At 49.3% G+C, this 16,144-nt stretch overlaps 1 protein-coding gene across 1 annotated transcript in view; it reads right to left on the minus strand.

Annotated features, from left to right (window-relative positions):
- Window positions 1-1,335: 1,335 nt before the first annotated feature.
- Window positions 1,336-16,144, minus strand: part of Znf395 (zinc finger protein 395) — a 40,035-nt gene continuing 25,226 nt past the window's right edge. The window contains exons 2-10 of the mRNA XM_050152198.1: window positions 14,011-14,272; window positions 12,549-12,754; window positions 10,313-10,422; window positions 8,428-8,666; window positions 7,749-7,849; window positions 6,686-6,986; window positions 5,156-5,248; window positions 4,333-4,436; window positions 1,336-4,067 (exon numbers count right to left, since the gene is read on the minus strand). Of these exons, the coding sequence (XP_050008155.1) occupies window positions 3,956-4,067; window positions 4,333-4,436; window positions 5,156-5,248; window positions 6,686-6,986; window positions 7,749-7,849; window positions 8,428-8,666; window positions 10,313-10,422; window positions 12,549-12,754; window positions 14,011-14,253 (1,509 nt within the window). The 5' untranslated portion in view covers window positions 14,254-14,272 and the 3' untranslated portion in view covers window positions 1,336-3,955. The remainder of the gene's footprint in view (window positions 4,068-4,332; window positions 4,437-5,155; window positions 5,249-6,685; window positions 6,987-7,748; window positions 7,850-8,427; window positions 8,667-10,312; window positions 10,423-12,548; window positions 12,755-14,010; window positions 14,273-16,144) is intronic.

The following is a 16,144-nucleotide window of genomic DNA, read 5'->3' on the forward strand; positions in this document are numbered from 1 at the left end:
TGAAAGTCAATGCCCTGCAGAGACTACACAGAGAACCCCTTCTGTAGACACCGTGCTATGGTTTGACATGTCTGCAGAGGTCCCCAACCTTCATGTGCCTTGATGTGCTGGAGGCATAATGTTTGGGGTGGCAGTGGGAGGTCGTGCCTGAGGAAGGGACCCCAGCCTCTCTAGCTTCCTATGTTCACACTGTGATCCCTCCCTTGGTATGAGTTCCCAATATTGCCACCTGTTCCGGGAGGTGATGTGTTCAGTGCAAGACCCTGCACCATAGTGTTTGGTTTTTCAGCCTCTAAACCTCTTGCTTTCAAAGTTAGCCCACCTCAGGTATTTTATTATAGCTATGAAAAGCTGATGGATATATAGAATGTCACTTTCTCCCAAGTTCCCAACCCAGTCTCCATCAGGCATAAAAATATGCCCATAATATGTCCTCTTTCGAAAATGAACATAAGTCATAGAAAACATTCACTGCCCAGATTACAATACCAATGCCCACCTGATGGAGGAAGGACATTGGTTAATTATAATAAAGAAACTGCCTTGGCCCATTTTATTGGTTAGAACATAGGTGGGTGGAATAAACAGAAGAGAATGCTGGGAGAAAGAAGCTGAGTCAGGAGTCGCCATGATTCTCCCATTCCAGACAGATGCAGGTTAAGATCTTTCCTGGTAAGCCAGCTCGTGGGCTACACAGATTATTAGAAATGGGTTAGATTAATATGTAAGAGCTAGCCAATAAGAGGCTACAGATAACGGGCCAGGCAGTATTTAAAAGAATACAGTTTCCGTGTAATTATTTCGGGGCATAACTAAGCCATGAGGGCGGCCGGGTGCCAGGAACGTAGCCCGCCGCTCGCTCAACACCCACCCTATCCCAGTCTGTACCCTTGGCAAGATATCAACCTCCCTGCCTCATCTGTTAAAGCAGCTGTTCTCAAAGGGTCACGACCCCTTTGGAGGTCGCATATCAGATAGCCTGCATATCAGATACTTACAATTCATAACAGCAGCAAAAGTGCAGTTATGAAGTATCAATGAAAATAATTTTATGGCTGGGGGTCCCAGAACACGGAGGATGGTATTAAAGGATCGCAGCATTAGAAAGGCTGAGCACCACTGCCATCAGCGCTCGGTCTGCTCCCTGGTAAATATGGCCCTGCTTGAATTTGTTTTAGGACTTTGAACCTAGAGCCACACATGTGCTCCTCCACTGAGCTGCACTACCAAGCGACTGAAATTATAAGTGAATGGGTCTCGATGCCTAGTGTCACGTGATACCATGTGCAACTTATTGTAGGAACAGGAAAGAACTCAGTGCAGGCACACGCTAACTCAGACAATGTACCATTTTATTCCTTATAAAATATATTTCATATCATTGCTGTAAAAACATTACATTTCATTTCACATTTAAAAAAAAATCTTAACAGTAAAAATAATACTTGGAAGACAGCGGGGCTGGGGTGGGGGAGGGGAAGAAGCGCCGATAAGACAAATTCACAGATGGGATTCTTTTCCCTTCTTGTTTTGCTTTAATCTTTTTTTTTTTTACTTTTATTTTTTATTTATTTTTTTGCCCCTGCTAAAGTCAGAACCTGGGGTGACCAGAAAGTAACAAAACAGATTTCTTCCACCAAATCCGTTTCCATATCCAATTTCACAGGGTACTCTAAGGCGTCGAGCTATACACTCACTGTGACAAGGCAGCCATTGCTCGCAGCACTGTCTGAAGAGACAAAAACTGCTTCCAGGGCCAGGTTAAAAGCCTTATCATCGATCCAAGCCTTATGTTACCGGAGAGCCCTTTGGCTCTGTACCTGAGACTTCGGCTGGCCACAGACAGTAACCCTGGACTTGCAGAACGGAGTTGGGAATGATGCAGACTCATTTGAGGCTGCTCCCAACATGGCACCAAGTCTGAAAGGAACTCTGAGAGCGCTCCGAACAACGGAAACACGGCTAGACAGTTTCCAGGACAACTACTTGCAAACTAGGGCCTGTTGGTTTCAGAAGCACACCTGTGGCACCTTCACCCAGTCAGGTTCCAAACCCAGGGGGCTGGGAGGCAGGGAGCTAGAGATGAAGGAAGTGGGCCTGACGGCTGGGTGTGCTCACAAGCCACCCTTGCCCTCCAAACCCAAAGCCAGACCATGTGACAGGAACCAACATGAAAGCATCAAGATGAAGGAGCACGGGGGAGGAGGGGGCGAGACAACAGTGGGCGGGAGGCCACCACCGCCAGAAGAGAGAGAACGATTGCCAACAGTGGAAGGCTGCACAGAAACAGAATAAAACAGAACTGAACAAAATCAAAACTCTCTCAGTTTCTAAGCCATCCCATCTATTTCTTTTTTCTTTTTCTTTATCCTCTTCCTTCTCTGCCTGGCAAGCCAATGGCATAGGAAGCCTGATTCGAATGGAGAAAATTATTATGGTCAGTTACATCTGCACACTCCAAACCGAGGCTGGGGGATTACAATGCCTCTGCTGAAGTGGAGGCTTAGTCCACACTGGGATTAAGAAGGGGAGAGGAGAGTTTCCTGGTGAGGTCTATCTGTCTCTATAGTCCCCTCCCCTCTCCAGTAAGATTGGAAGCTGAGCATCATGGGAAGTAAGGAGAGAAAAGAGACTTCTGCTGCCAGCTTTTAATTATCCATAAGGTTGAAGGGGCAGAAGAACCCAGGGCAGCCTCTGGCGGGTTAGGTTTGTTATAAAAACAAATCCCTACCAAAGACACTGGTGTCTCTTCCCTCCGTCAGCAGCCCAGGCTACCACTACAGCCTTCACATCACATACACAGTCTCTTAGGTTCTTAAGTGTACTTAGTGTGTCTCAGACTGAAAAGCAGACATGTGTTTCCCATGTAATTAATGTCACCAGTGGACCCTCAGTGGTCAGGAGGATGGTCTCCGTAACAACTGCCCAGCCCTTGGAGAGGTGGCCTGGTGGAACTCCCTGAGCCCATGACTCCCTGGGCTGGGTCTGGGAAGCAATGTTCAGCAGGCGCAGGCAGAGTCTGCTAGGATCTCCCATAGCCCACTCAGGAAAGAAGGCTTCAACATCAAAGACCCCCACCGCAGACAGGACCAGACATTCTAAAGCCTCTGTGGCACTGGAGGGAAGAGGCCTCAGGAAGGACTTCACTCAGAGGGAGCAGTTTCTGTGGAGACCCTCCACACTTCCTCTCAGAGCTGGAAGGATACTCACGGGTAGTGTTTCAAGGCCACATTCTCAAACTTAATTTGTATTAGCCTTTTGGTTCAGTGTTTGAGAAGAAGCCACATGTTTACTTACAAGCAACCCAACATCTGAGGGGAGCCAGATCCAAAAGTTGACACGGTAAAAGGGTGTCCCTCTTCCGTCCCCAGAGGCTGCTCCCACAGAAGTAACCCTGCATCTCGCCAAGTACAGCCAGCCGCCTGCTTTTCTCGGAGCCCTGCTACTGCTCCCTGGGTCATCCACCTGCCAGAGAGGGCTTTTCTTTTTTCTAAGAAGGAAATTAATTTTGCTCACAGTCCATTCTGGAACAATTAAAGGAGCAAAGGTTTCACCAGCTCAGCACAAAAATGGGCAAGGCATCTTGGCCTACTTTTGATGCACACAAACTAGTCCCCAAGAGGGCGGGGGGTGGGGGTGGATAATTCTTTGGTCTCTGGTTCGCTGCAGAATACCCTTGGTCAATTTTGGCTCTCTCCTATTTTAGGGGGAAAAAAATATTTTCTTTTCTTTTCTTTTTTTTTTTTGTTTTTCTTTTTTTTTTGTTTTTTTGTTTTTTTTTTAAATAAAACATTCCCACAAGGGGGAGAAAGTGTTTTTAAGTGTTAAATCTTAGCCAAAGGAGTCCCAGCGGCCCACATCCACTCCACATCTCTCTGTGTTCTGCTGATGGCTGCAGGCCTGGAGACCTCCTGGTTGCCAGGCAGGGTAAGGAGTGGGGCTGGGAGAGGCAGGCTCAGTCCAGGAAGCGCTGGCAGGCCTTCTTCCACCGGCAGGCTGTGCACCACTGGTCCCGGTGCTCTATGCCGTACACCTTACGGCACTTCTTGGCTTCTCCGCGGGCTTTCCTGACAGGAATGAAATGAGGGTGGCGTCAGGCAATGGAGGTTAGACCCAGTCGATGGCCACGCATAAGCAGGCAAGCACGCAGGAGCTAGGAGGGGTGGCTTCTGGCACAAGTTGGTGGACCCAGTCAGAGACTCAGGGGAGAGGAGCCAGTTCCACCAGTGTGGCCTCTGTCTGAGGACAAACCCTGGAGACTAAAGTTGGGTCGATTTATCCCCAGTGCTGACAGGGGGCAGAAACCCCAAGGCTAAGGATGAAATGGCTCACCTGGAGCTGCTCTGAGCCCGGGGTGGGGAGGTGACAATCAGGTGAGACTTCACTGTGGGCGGCGGCTGCTGGGGCTCGCTGAAGCTGAGTGACCGACTGCGGACCTGGGTATGAGGGGGAATAAGCACAGCTGTGAACATGAGACTCCCTCAGGACTACAATGAAACTCCCTGGGCTGTGACATGCATGCCTCCCTGAGCCCCACAACAGGTGCTGGTACAGGGGACCATGCAGCCTCCCCAAGAAGGTCAGGGCCAGAGACAGGAGTCACCCTTAAAATTTTAGGGGAATTAGAGGGAGTTACCATACAAGGTGTAAATGGAAACATTGAACTGCCTTAGTGACACCTTCTGTCAACTAGGTTCTGCCAAGTGTGATACTTCTCTGTGGCAGACACTTGAAACTAGAGTCACCCATATGTGGTTCTAATGACTTCCAATCTATTTCAGTCCAGAGTCATGGGTACAAGTTCATAGTGGTCTGAGACTTCTGGTGCAGCCCACCCAGCCTCCGAGTGGTCTTCCTTCTTGTTCTCCCTTCCTTTCATCTAGGCATCAGAACTCTAACAAGCACTCAGACATTCACAGAGCAAGGGAGTGAGCTTACCCTTGTCCAGTACATTTCTAAGGAAGGAACTACTCCACCCTGACTCCCCGTGAAGACCCCTCCTAGCTACTGAGAGGAGTTGTAGCCAGATAGAGGAGGCTACACGGTGATCTTTATGAAGTATAGGGACAGAGACAGGCAGCATCAGTCATGCGCTGTGTCCTCCAGCCCTGGGGGTGTATGCAAGAGCTTTGGAGGTATGGAAGCGCACACTCACCGGAGAGAGCGGGGAGGTGGTGGTAGGGGCAGCAGCCCAGCTAATGCTGGTGTAGATGTGGGGAGAGACGGGGATCTGGAAGGACGGCAGAGCCTGCAGAGACAGGAGTGTGTTAGTCTGTGCTCCAACTCAACTTCCCATTAGCAACCGAAGGAGGAGCTCTGCCCAGGCAAGAGCCTGGAAAACACCAAGACGGCTAGATAGGTTTTCCCACGAGCAGCCTCAAAGCCATCTAATCCACCATCAGCACAGCCTCCTTCTTCCTGAGAGGCGCTGATCTTACTCTGTCGCCCTCCCTTCGGGGCTGCTGACATGCCAACCCCACGATTTAGTCCTTACAGGGTGGTGGTCAGTGGCTGGGTCACCTACGGAGAAAGTGCTTCAGGCAAAACTTCCAAAGCCCTCTAAGTCTGAGCAGTATTTCCGAGAAAGGACAGAGAACTGCCAGGCAACTCCTCAGGTACAGGCAGGGATGTCTGATTTAGGTCTATCTCTGGACCACGAATTCTAATGAGGATAGCCTGCTTATTTTGTACTTTTTCTCACTGAAAGTATCATTGGTTTAGGGGTTTTGTTTTATTTTGATTTGTTTTGTTGTTGTGGTATTTTTGCCCTTACTATGTAGCCCAAGCTGACCTTGACCTCCCAGGTGCCAGCATTAGAAGTATGACAACCACACCTGGCTGGAAGCACTATTTTTTATTTACTAACTTGCACACTGGTCAGGTCTGCTCAAGTCAAATTATAAACTAAACCAGCATACGGGAATAGGAGCCTTGCTTGCATGGTGAAGGTCATTCTAAATGACACTGTCATCCTCCACACGACAACTTCTCTCCAGGCCCATGAGAATGATGGAGTTTTCTCCTTTGGGACTATGCCGTGCCTTTCCGTGTCTCGAGGAAATGGCACTTTGACAACTTATAATTAGTCCCAGCCAACCCCACTCCACCATGTACGTCATGAGGTCATGGCCCAGTCTAACTGGAAGGCTTACCTAACCCAGTGTTGACATCCAGTAGGTGCTCAGAGCAGCACCATTCAATGAGCTAAGCAGCTGCCTGGGAAGCCCTGCGTGACCCTGCCTACTCTTCTAGGCGGCCTTGGAAGTGACAGCTCTCGGTTCACATCCTGACATGCACTGCTCTTTGCACTGAGTATCTCTGAGTGTTTGCTGCTGCTGATTTTGAGACAAAGTTTGCATGTAGCCCAAGCTGGCTCTAAACTCCCCAAGTAGGAAAGGATGACCCTGAACTATTCCTCCTGTCTCCACCCTGAGGGCTAGTGTGTGCTGTGTGCCTTACACTAGGTTTATGCTCAGAGCAACCCAGGGCCCTGCGCATGCTCAGTAAGCAACTTTACCAACTGGCCTATATCCCAGCCTTTCTTTTCCTTCTCTGTGGAAGTAAGATTAACAACTCAGCCAAAAGGCTCAGTCTTAATAAGGTGTGCAGAGGCCTGCGCTCCGACAGCCAGTGACCACTGAGATCCCAGGCTAAGCCCCCCCCACCGCATACGCCTGTTCCAAACCTGGTATGCATGGTCAGCCTGAATGTGCCAGAAAGAGCCAGGAGCTGACTTGCTGAGTGCAACTGAAGGCAGGGGAGACTCCAGGCCAGGGTGTTCAGAGCCAGAGGACTGGACTTTGGGTGGAGGCAATGAAAGAGCAGCAAGGGACGGGCTGGTCACACGGGAGGTGGGGGCTGGCTCGCCGATGGGTGTCCCAGGGGCAGGGGGGGCAGCCAAAGCCAGAGCAGATTCTTCCTTCATCTGCATCTCTGTATAGTAAAAGTCTTCCTCCCGATTGAACTGATCAGAGTCCACAGTGTCCCTGTGTGGAACAGACATTCGACCATTGTTAAGAACACACTGCCTTAGTTTGAAGCCAGAGAAGAGAAAGGTACAAGGAGGAAGTGACCACTTGTGCCCACCCAGGAAGTTGGGGAGGGTACCCAGGAAAATACTCAGGAGCCCTGCGCTCAGAGGCTATCATAAAAGGTTAGAACTGCCAACCCATGAAAGCTGTTCTTCCCAGCATGAGGGCTCACACAACAGTGAACATGTATGAACACAGACCTAGTCTTATTATGAGCCCTCTTGGGGCCCATCTATAGCATGCTCTCACATCCTGTGAGGCAGTGAATGCCAGAGGAGCTGCCCTGAGGGTTCTGTTCAGAGATGAGGCCCTCACGTTGGTGTCTCGGCGCTGATATAGACCTAACTTCCATCTACAGAAGCAGAAGTAAAACTTGGCCACTAAGCCTAAGCCACAGAATCTCACCAGTGACTAAACCAAACAGTTCTATTTCTACCCAGAATTGAAACATCTAGCTTCCTACACCAGGTAGGAAGATACCACCACAAGACACACAGAGCTAACTCTCTGGCAACAGCACCAACACTGACCACGATATAAAGAGTCTCCCTGCCCAGCGAAGGCATCATACATTCAGTGGTCAGGGAGGGGGACCGGGAAGTGCCTGTAGCAAGTCAATTCACTAGAAGCCTCTGGGCTGCGAGTCCTGTGGAGTTAGCAGGGTAGAGGCACACCTAACAAGCACCTTAGGCAAGAGGCACTGAGCTCGGGACCTACCCCAGGTGGAGGGCTTTCACGTGCCGTTTGATGCCCACGATGGAGCGCAGAACTTTGCCACAGCTGGGCCACAGGCACTTGTACATCACCTTCACGGAGTTCTAGGGGAGGGAGAAAGAAGTCTTAGTAACCAGGGTGTGCGCATCCTCTCCCTGGCCTCTCTCGTCACCTGATGAGGACTTCAGCTGGCTGCCATCCTTCGCCAGGCCCAAAAGAAAAACCTCCAGGTAGGGGGCTCCCAGAGAGCATAAAAACATGCCCAAGAGAACCTGAGAGTACCTGGTGGCCACATTAATGTGTGTGTGTGTATGTATATATGTGTGTACATGTGTATACACACACACATAGTAGCATACACTTGTGATCTCAATGAGTGGCAGACACAGTAGATCCTAGCCTACTGGTGAGCTTCAGAGCAGTGAGAGCCTATCTCAAACACTAAGAAGGCATGAGGTGGGAGAGGTGAATGACACCTCAAGACAATACCTGAGGTTGATCTTTGGCCTCCAGGTGCATGCACACCCACAAACATACACACCCCCAAAAAAGGAAAAGGAAGCAGCCTCAGTCTAGGGATTTCACCAACAGGTGCCACAAAGGAAAACTAGAAGCACCCGGGACCCATGGAGTCCCTGCTTCCCTGGGGATGGCTGTCCCCACGTGCTCACCGGTCACCTACCTTCCTCTTGCGTGGGGCTGGTTCATCCAACAGGAACGGGTCAGAATCCGTCTCAAAGCCATGATCGGTTTGGGGAGACCCAAAGGCATCACCTAGGTACTTGGGGCTGGCCTGAGGGTGGGGAGGTGAGGGGGTGGAGACGCCACTGCTCCCGCTCCAGTGCCCGCTGGTAGTGCTGCTGCCGCTGTCTGACACGTCACCGCTCTCCTTCCACGGGTCACCGCAGGCTGCACGGGAAACTAGCCAGAGAGAGGTGAAAGGACACTCAGGGGGCTTGTCCCCAGGAACAGAGAGAAGAAGGGAGCAAGTAAATGGTGAAAATAAAAATATTACTAAAATTTTAATTATTAAAGAAATTTCTTCCTGAGCTACAAGATGGGGGAGGTGCAAATGCTATGGCAATTTTTGGTGCTATAACTGTTCTGCCTGGTGGACATTTTCTGCCATGGCCACATGGGTCACCACTGAGAGAAACCCCAAGCCTCAATTTATTTATTTATTTTTTTACTTTTTTGATTGATGGGTCTGTAGGCTGCTTCAGACTCAAGCTGGACAATTGATCGCATAAGATGAGCTGAAAGTCTAATACATGGGAGCAGCAAGAAAGATAGAAAAAAAACACCAAAAACAAAACACTTATGCTCCCAGCAGCCCAGCTCCTATCCAGACATTCAGAGTCTCCTGACCCTAGGCCTAAAGACACATTGCCACACCCTAAGGAATCAGGACAGATCTGAAGGCTGGGCCAACTCCAAGGTTCCATGTTTCCAGACAAGGTTCTCTTTACTTCTAGGAGACGCTTGCCCAAATGGGATTCTGGATAAAGAGCCCCTCCTCCCCAGGTACCCCTGCCCAATCTTAAAACTCTCATCACTTGCTCTTCCTGGAAACTGAGAGATTCCCATCGCGACTCACAGAGTTTAAAATAGTAAATATTCAGGGCAGAACTCGAGAAGCATCCAAAGCAACTGATCATGGACTCATGATCACAGGCCCAAGAGGTAACAGCAGCCTTGTCTCCCCCACCCCCTTCAGCTACTTTCCTGAATCTGTTGACTCAACTTCTTGGACTTCTTAAGAATTTAGCATCCCTGCTCTGGGTCTTCTTTGTGCATGTTAAAGCAGCTGCACTGCCGGGGTTCACCACTAGGTGTCCCAAAGTGCGGCAATAGCCTCTGGATGGAATAATTAAATTGGCTTTCAATCAAAGGAGATTATTTGGGGCTGGAGAGATGGCTCAGAGGGTAAGAGCATTGCCTGCTCTTCCAAAGGCCCTGAGTTCAATTCCCAGCAACCACATGGTGGCTCACAACCATCTGTAGTGAGGTCTGGTGCCCTCTTCTGGCCTGCAGGCATACACGCAGAAAGAATATTGTATACATAATAAATAAATAAAAATATTTTTAAAAAAAGAGATTATTTATGAGGGACACTGGTAAAGGCCACTTTTCTCTCAGTGTGAATTAGAACTAGCTCCATATTCTCCTACAGACTTTTAAATAGCTTTTAGGACCGGCAGATAAGGAGTTTCCATGCTGCCCTCCCAAGTGCTGGGGAAGCATCTCGGGATTATAACCGAAGATTTCTGTTTGCATCTATAAACCTGAAGTCATATTACTAGGGACTTTTTATTACAGTATCTGTGGAGTGTGTGTGTGTGTGTGTGTGAGAGAGAGAGAGAGAGAGAGATGTGGTGCATAAGTAGAGGTCACAGTCACTGTCACAAAACCCCAAGGACTTTCTGCTCCGATGAGGAACCTGAGCCTCTGACCAACAGTCCTGAGAGCCTCCAGAACCCTATGGCCTGGCATCAGAAGCTGGAAAGAAAGAGCATCGGTCGTGAGCCTCTGCCAGATCAGGAACCAGTGCAACACCGCTTGCTCACCAGAGAAGATGGGCTCGGCCCCAGGAGGACTCTGCACAACAGGACTGCAAGACAGAGATGTCAGCACCATTGCGGCCATCATCTCGTCCATCTCCACGGCATCCGACTTCCTGCAGTCAAATGGGAGGGGAGCACGTTACTTCCTGGGCCCGCCTGGCCCACCAAGCCCACAGATTAAGCTTCCATGTCCACTTATTTTCATGGGATCCCCTTACACTGCTATGTTCTCCCCTCAGATCTCCCACCCAAGCAACCAGCATGAGCTCAATGGTCAGTAAAACAGCAAAGGTGGAAAGTGCTTGTTCTGGGTGGTGTCTCAAGGAGCCCAGGATGAGCAGGTGGGCCTCCCCACTTAAACCGGAGCTGATACCTGAGATAGTACCGCTCTCCCCAACTTTCCTTCTAACCCTAAAACTTGAAACGGAACACTGTATTTGGGAGTGGAGAGAAGAGTCAGAATGCTAAGATGAAGCATGGGAATACAGAATGCCCACTAGGATCTAAAACTACCTCCTTCCCCGCCTTATATTCAAATTTAAGAGGAAACAATTACACTAATGGATTTCTCTCTCCCCTCTGCCAAAATAAACACGGCATTCTGTTAGCTTCTGAATGTCAACAGAACCTATTACATAAGTCAGTGAGCAAACAAACCGGGGTAAAATAAATAACCAGATGAAACCATCTCCCACTGTTAAGCTCCATGCTTTAAACAGGCTGCACGAGAGTTTATGTGTGCTTTCTTTTCTCTCCTTTAAATCCATAGTTACATGATTTGTAAGTAAAATAAGCACTATCCGAAATCTAAAGTATTTGGGGGAAATTAGAATATAATCAACTGCCAGTGGCTTGCCTATTTCAAAGGACTATATTCACTCATATTTATACACCGTGTCTACCAAACTGTGCAGCTGGGTTTGACCAGATGGACCAAAGTCGTCAACATATTAAACATTACATGGTCTTTGTGTTTTCACTTCCTCAGAATAGAAAAATAAGTTCTCTGCTGGTCTTCCACTGGATACGATGCTGTCCCTCTGGTCTTAAGACAGTGGGTCTCTGCTGGGCCAACAAGATAGCTCAGTGGGTAAAAGTGCTTGCTGCCAAGCCTGGCTAGCTGAGTTCAGTGCACAGTACCCAGAGGGGAGAAGAGACCTGACTCCTGAAAGTCGTCCTCTGCCATCCACACGTGCACCATAGCATGTACACATACTAATTTAAATTACACACATGTAATTTAAAATAAGTTTTAAACCGCCTGGTCTACCAACAGCCCCCACACCCACAGAAGCGGGTGGAATGGAGTTTAGCTGTTTGCATTATCTTGCATGTAAAATAGCCTCAGCTGGCCAAGTTTCTTGCTTTTCATTTTTATTTATTATTATTGTGTTCATGCACGCTGTGTGAGCTTTAGTGTGCTCATGCCTTGGCACACACGTGGAGGTCAGAGAAAGCTCTGTGGAGTAGGCTCTTCCTGCTACCTTTACAGGGGTCCCAGGCAGTGAACTCAGGTTGTTGGGCTTGCACAGAAAATGCTTCAGACATACAGAGCCATTTCCCAATCCCAGATTTTCCTTTTAAATCTTAAAAGATCAATATAGATAGACCATTAGGTGCAAATCAGGATCTACAGTCCCAGGGCACATCCTACCATTAAGCTCCAAAGTAGAGTATCTATTCTTTACCCCATGGTTCTTAGCACCCAAGTGAAGAATCAGACCATGCTCCAGACACAGCCTGCTGGCCGCCTGTCCAGTTTTAAGCCAACAAAGGATGGATTTACCTTTTCAAATGCTATTTTAGAATCAAAAGCATTTCACTCCTTGACAGATGATACAAACGAAAGTGAGTCACAGGAAAGTTTGGGGACTGACTGTTTTTCACTGGTGCACGGCATGCCTACAGGCTTTTATGTCTGTGGCTGCTACACCAAGTAGCAATGATGGAGTCTGCTTGGCCCACAAGGCTGAAACCATTCGTCTCCGCCCTGTATGGAGCCGGTGCTGGCACTCTGTCTCATCTGTTCCTGTCTCTTCTCATGAAAAACTAGGAGCCGAGTTTAAACCTCCACCAAACCAACTAGATGTAACCCCTAATAGAGTTTTGGAGAAGGAAGGGTGTTACCTAGGCTTCCTTCAAAGGATGCCTCTTCTCTCTCTAGCGTCACTATCGCAGCAAGCAGGTACCCAAGACCCCAACACGTCCCAGCCCGTATCTATAACCCCCCCACACATACCTCTTAGGGACATCGATGTTCCTAGATACGGGTCTGTAGGTTGGCACCTGGGATGTGGGACCCTGCAGCTCTGCCAGCCACACCTCTTCCACTTTACAGCAAATCTGCAACTTCTGGTCCAGCAGCCGCACTGTCACCTTGTCCTCCGCCCAGCTGTGCTGCTCCACCAGGCCCTTGCACTCCTGACCCCCATACCACACACAGACCTGCAGGGGAATGATGGCCCGCGGTCAACACTCAGGACCCGTAGAGATCTCAGTGCCGGGAATCAGGCTGCCTGCTGCAGTCTGTGCTTTGACACGCTCATCTCTAATGTGTGCATGCTAAGATCTGGTAGACACCCCCAGTGTGCGTGTTAGACACCTAATCCTCAAGACCAGGGTCAGGAAGTGGGGTGTAGTGTGAGTGGACGTCATGAGGACTGCTGCTCTCTCAACAGCCTGTCACAACAGGACAGGATTATCCGGAGACTGGGATGGCGGGCAGGGAGAGTAAGCCAAGGTGCAGACCCTTGCAGTCTCCTATCCTCATCCTCCTCTCAGACTCTGTTGTTTCCAGAAGTTTGAGCCAAATAAACTACTGTCTACACATTTCCCCGCCTTGGGTATTCCATTATAGCAGCCTGGACGGGCCAGGGGAGAGCAGAGATTCCCAGACACCTGCTGCCCACCCACGCTCTCGGGCTAGCCACACGGGATCAAAGCTTCCTCGTACAGCTCCGCATACACTTTCCACCCTAGAAGGCGGTGAGCAGGCCAGCAGCTTCTCTGAACCCTAAATCTATATGCATCCTTCAGTTACTCATGCCCCTCTCCTTGCCTCTGAACTCTTGAATACCTCTGACTCACTGCTTTTCTTCTGTAGGGTTCTAAGTCCCATTCTCCCCAGTATGCACTGGAAAGGAAGGGGGTAGACTGCTCTCTCATCGGGATACCTGAAATTGAAAAACTACCTTATCTCATAAGGACAAAAGTCTAGGGGACACCAAGCTTCATGGAAGATAAAGGCCAAGTCTTTAGGTGGTCCCTGGAGAAGGTAAGGGCAAAAGCCCTGTGAATCTGGATCTAGTGATAAATCAGGCCTAGGTGACCAAGGGCCCAGCCATGGCGAGGGGATGCAAGAAAAAAAAAAAAAAAAAACAGTTCTTATCAGATCTGGACTACACCTCTTCTCTGGCGCCTGTGCCGAAGGTCCTTCTCCTGGCTGCCTAATTTTGTGAACTGAGGCAGACAAGAAGCCACTAAGCTGAGGCCATGCTTTGGCCTGAGGTTCTGAGCATCCCAGAATGCCTGGCCACTTTTTCCTCCACATGACAATCATGGAGAAGCCCTGGTCTGAAATGACAGCATATTCTCTGTCTAGAGACCCAGTTTATAGGACTTCCAGCCCATCACTTAGGTACCACTAGGCTGCCAATCCCAACACTCAGAGAGGGTACCTGTCCATGTTAGCATCAGCCTACCTTCTGTCCAGGCTGAAAGGCCACCTGTGGATGGCCTGAGGTTCCCAGAGTCTTGAGGACCTCCTTGGGCTGCTCCTGGCACACAGGGTCCTTAGAGGTGAGTGAGGGCTGGGGTGCGGCTCCTTCCGGCACTTCTACCTGTGGCTCCAAGGGCAGGCTGGCCCCCAGTGGCACCTCAGAGGCACTAGGTCCCAAGACCCGGGCTCCCAAGAGGGAGCGCTTACCAAGACGTCGGGACAGCATGCTGGATACTCGGCTGCGCCTGTTGAGGAGACAAGAGTGTCAGTGTGTCAGCGAGTAAACTAACTCTCCCCCCCCCCATGTAGGTTGCAAGGATAAACTCAGGACATCGGGCTTGCAGGCAAGCTGCTTTACCTGCTGAGCCATCCTGTTGGCTCTACCTTTTCTTTAAAGAAAAAATTAATGCCTATTCCTAGGAGGTCATGTAAAAAATATTGATAAACTCAAAGAAAATAAAATCATTTGTGACCCTGCCTCCCAAAGATACCCACTCCTCCCCGCTCCCATTTTCTTATTCTTATTGTTTTTTTTCTTTTTTAAGACTCCTGTTTCATATAGCTCAGGCCAAAATGTCCTATGCAGCTGGGGATGACCTTGAAGTGCTGACCCTCCTGCCCCCATCTCACAAGTATTCACCACCATGCCCATCTTATGTGATGCTGGAGGACAAACAGGGCTCCGTGCATGCTTGGTAAGCACTTTACCAACCAAGCTACATCCCCAGCCCTGACTCCAATTTTTTTTCCCCCTAAAAACATCCCGCTCCTTCTTTTATAACTTTACTCGCGTACTTTCTGTTCTTATTTTGTTTTGCTGCTGAGGCAAAGTCTTCCTAGGTAGCTATGGCTGGCCTGGAACTTATAACAAGTTGGCCTTGACCTGCAGCAATCCTCCTGCCTGAGCGCCCTAAGTGCTAGGATCACAAGAATGCGCTGCCTCACCCAGCTCTGCCACACTTTATTTCTATAAAAACTAAACTAGTAAGCTGACTTTACTTCATGTGACGGCTAAGTGTTTCCTACATCATTAAGTGTTGACCTATAAAAACAGCCGCCAGTGCTTTCTAGGCAGGTGTAAGCTGCTGTTTAACAAATTCCCCCATTACTTCCTGGAAGGATGGAGTCCCATTTTGCTGTCTCAGCTACTCTGCCTTCATCATGCCAACCCCTGAGTCCCACCCCTCCCCACCCCCTCACACACAGACAGAATTGCTTCCTTAGTGAGGTTCGCCCACGATATTGCCAGATCAGCACTGAGCACTTTTGTTGGATACACAGACTCCCAAGCTGGGTTCGCGTCCAAGCTGCAGACAACTTCAGGAACCCACCATGAAACTAACACCACCAGGACTGGAGAGGTAGCTCAGGGGTTAAAGACACCGGCTTCTCTTCCAGAAGACCACGTCTGGTTCCAGTACCCATGTGGTGGCTCACATCCATAACTCCAGCTTCAGGGAATCCAATGCCCTATTTCTGGCCTCCACCAGCACCAAACAGTGCATAGACAGACACACACACAAGCAAAGCACTTGTATGCACAAAGTAAAAAGAATAAATCACCAAGTAGACCAAGAAAGTCCAGCCTCTGCCAACTCACACTTCCCTCCTCCTCCCAGCCGTCCTGGGCCTCTCAACCACTCTGGGTCTCCACACAGACTTCTGGTCTCTGCCGTTCAGGGTCTCTGTCCATTCAGTTGGTATCTGGCTGAGAACAACTAGGCATGAAGCACATTACAGGTGTGGATGGGCTGGGGTGGGCACTTAAACTCCAAGGTTTTTAGGACTTTGATTCTAACAGCTGCTTCCCCAGCCCAGAACACCATCAGGCTAATTGCACACAGGCTGGATGTCTCAAAAAGGGATTCCAGAACATTCCTCTTCCTTCTCTCCCTCCCCTTTCCTCTTCCTTCCCAATCCATAACCAGAAGCCTATCAGGGTCATTGAGATAACTGTGAATAAAGTCACTTTCTACCAAGCCTGGCGACCCGAGTTCAATCCACAGGACCCGCACAGTAGAACCAACTCCTACAAGTTGTCCTCTGACCTACACACACACACACATATATGTGTATGTGTATCTAAAAAAGTTCTTTTGCTCGTACATCACTATCTG

This window comes from Alexandromys fortis, unplaced genomic scaffold, assembly GCF_014885135.2.
Source record: "Alexandromys fortis isolate MF-2015 unplaced genomic scaffold, M_Fortis_MF-2015_v1.1 scaffold_75, whole genome shotgun sequence".
Lineage (NCBI taxonomy): Eukaryota > Metazoa > Chordata > Mammalia > Rodentia > Cricetidae > Alexandromys > Alexandromys fortis.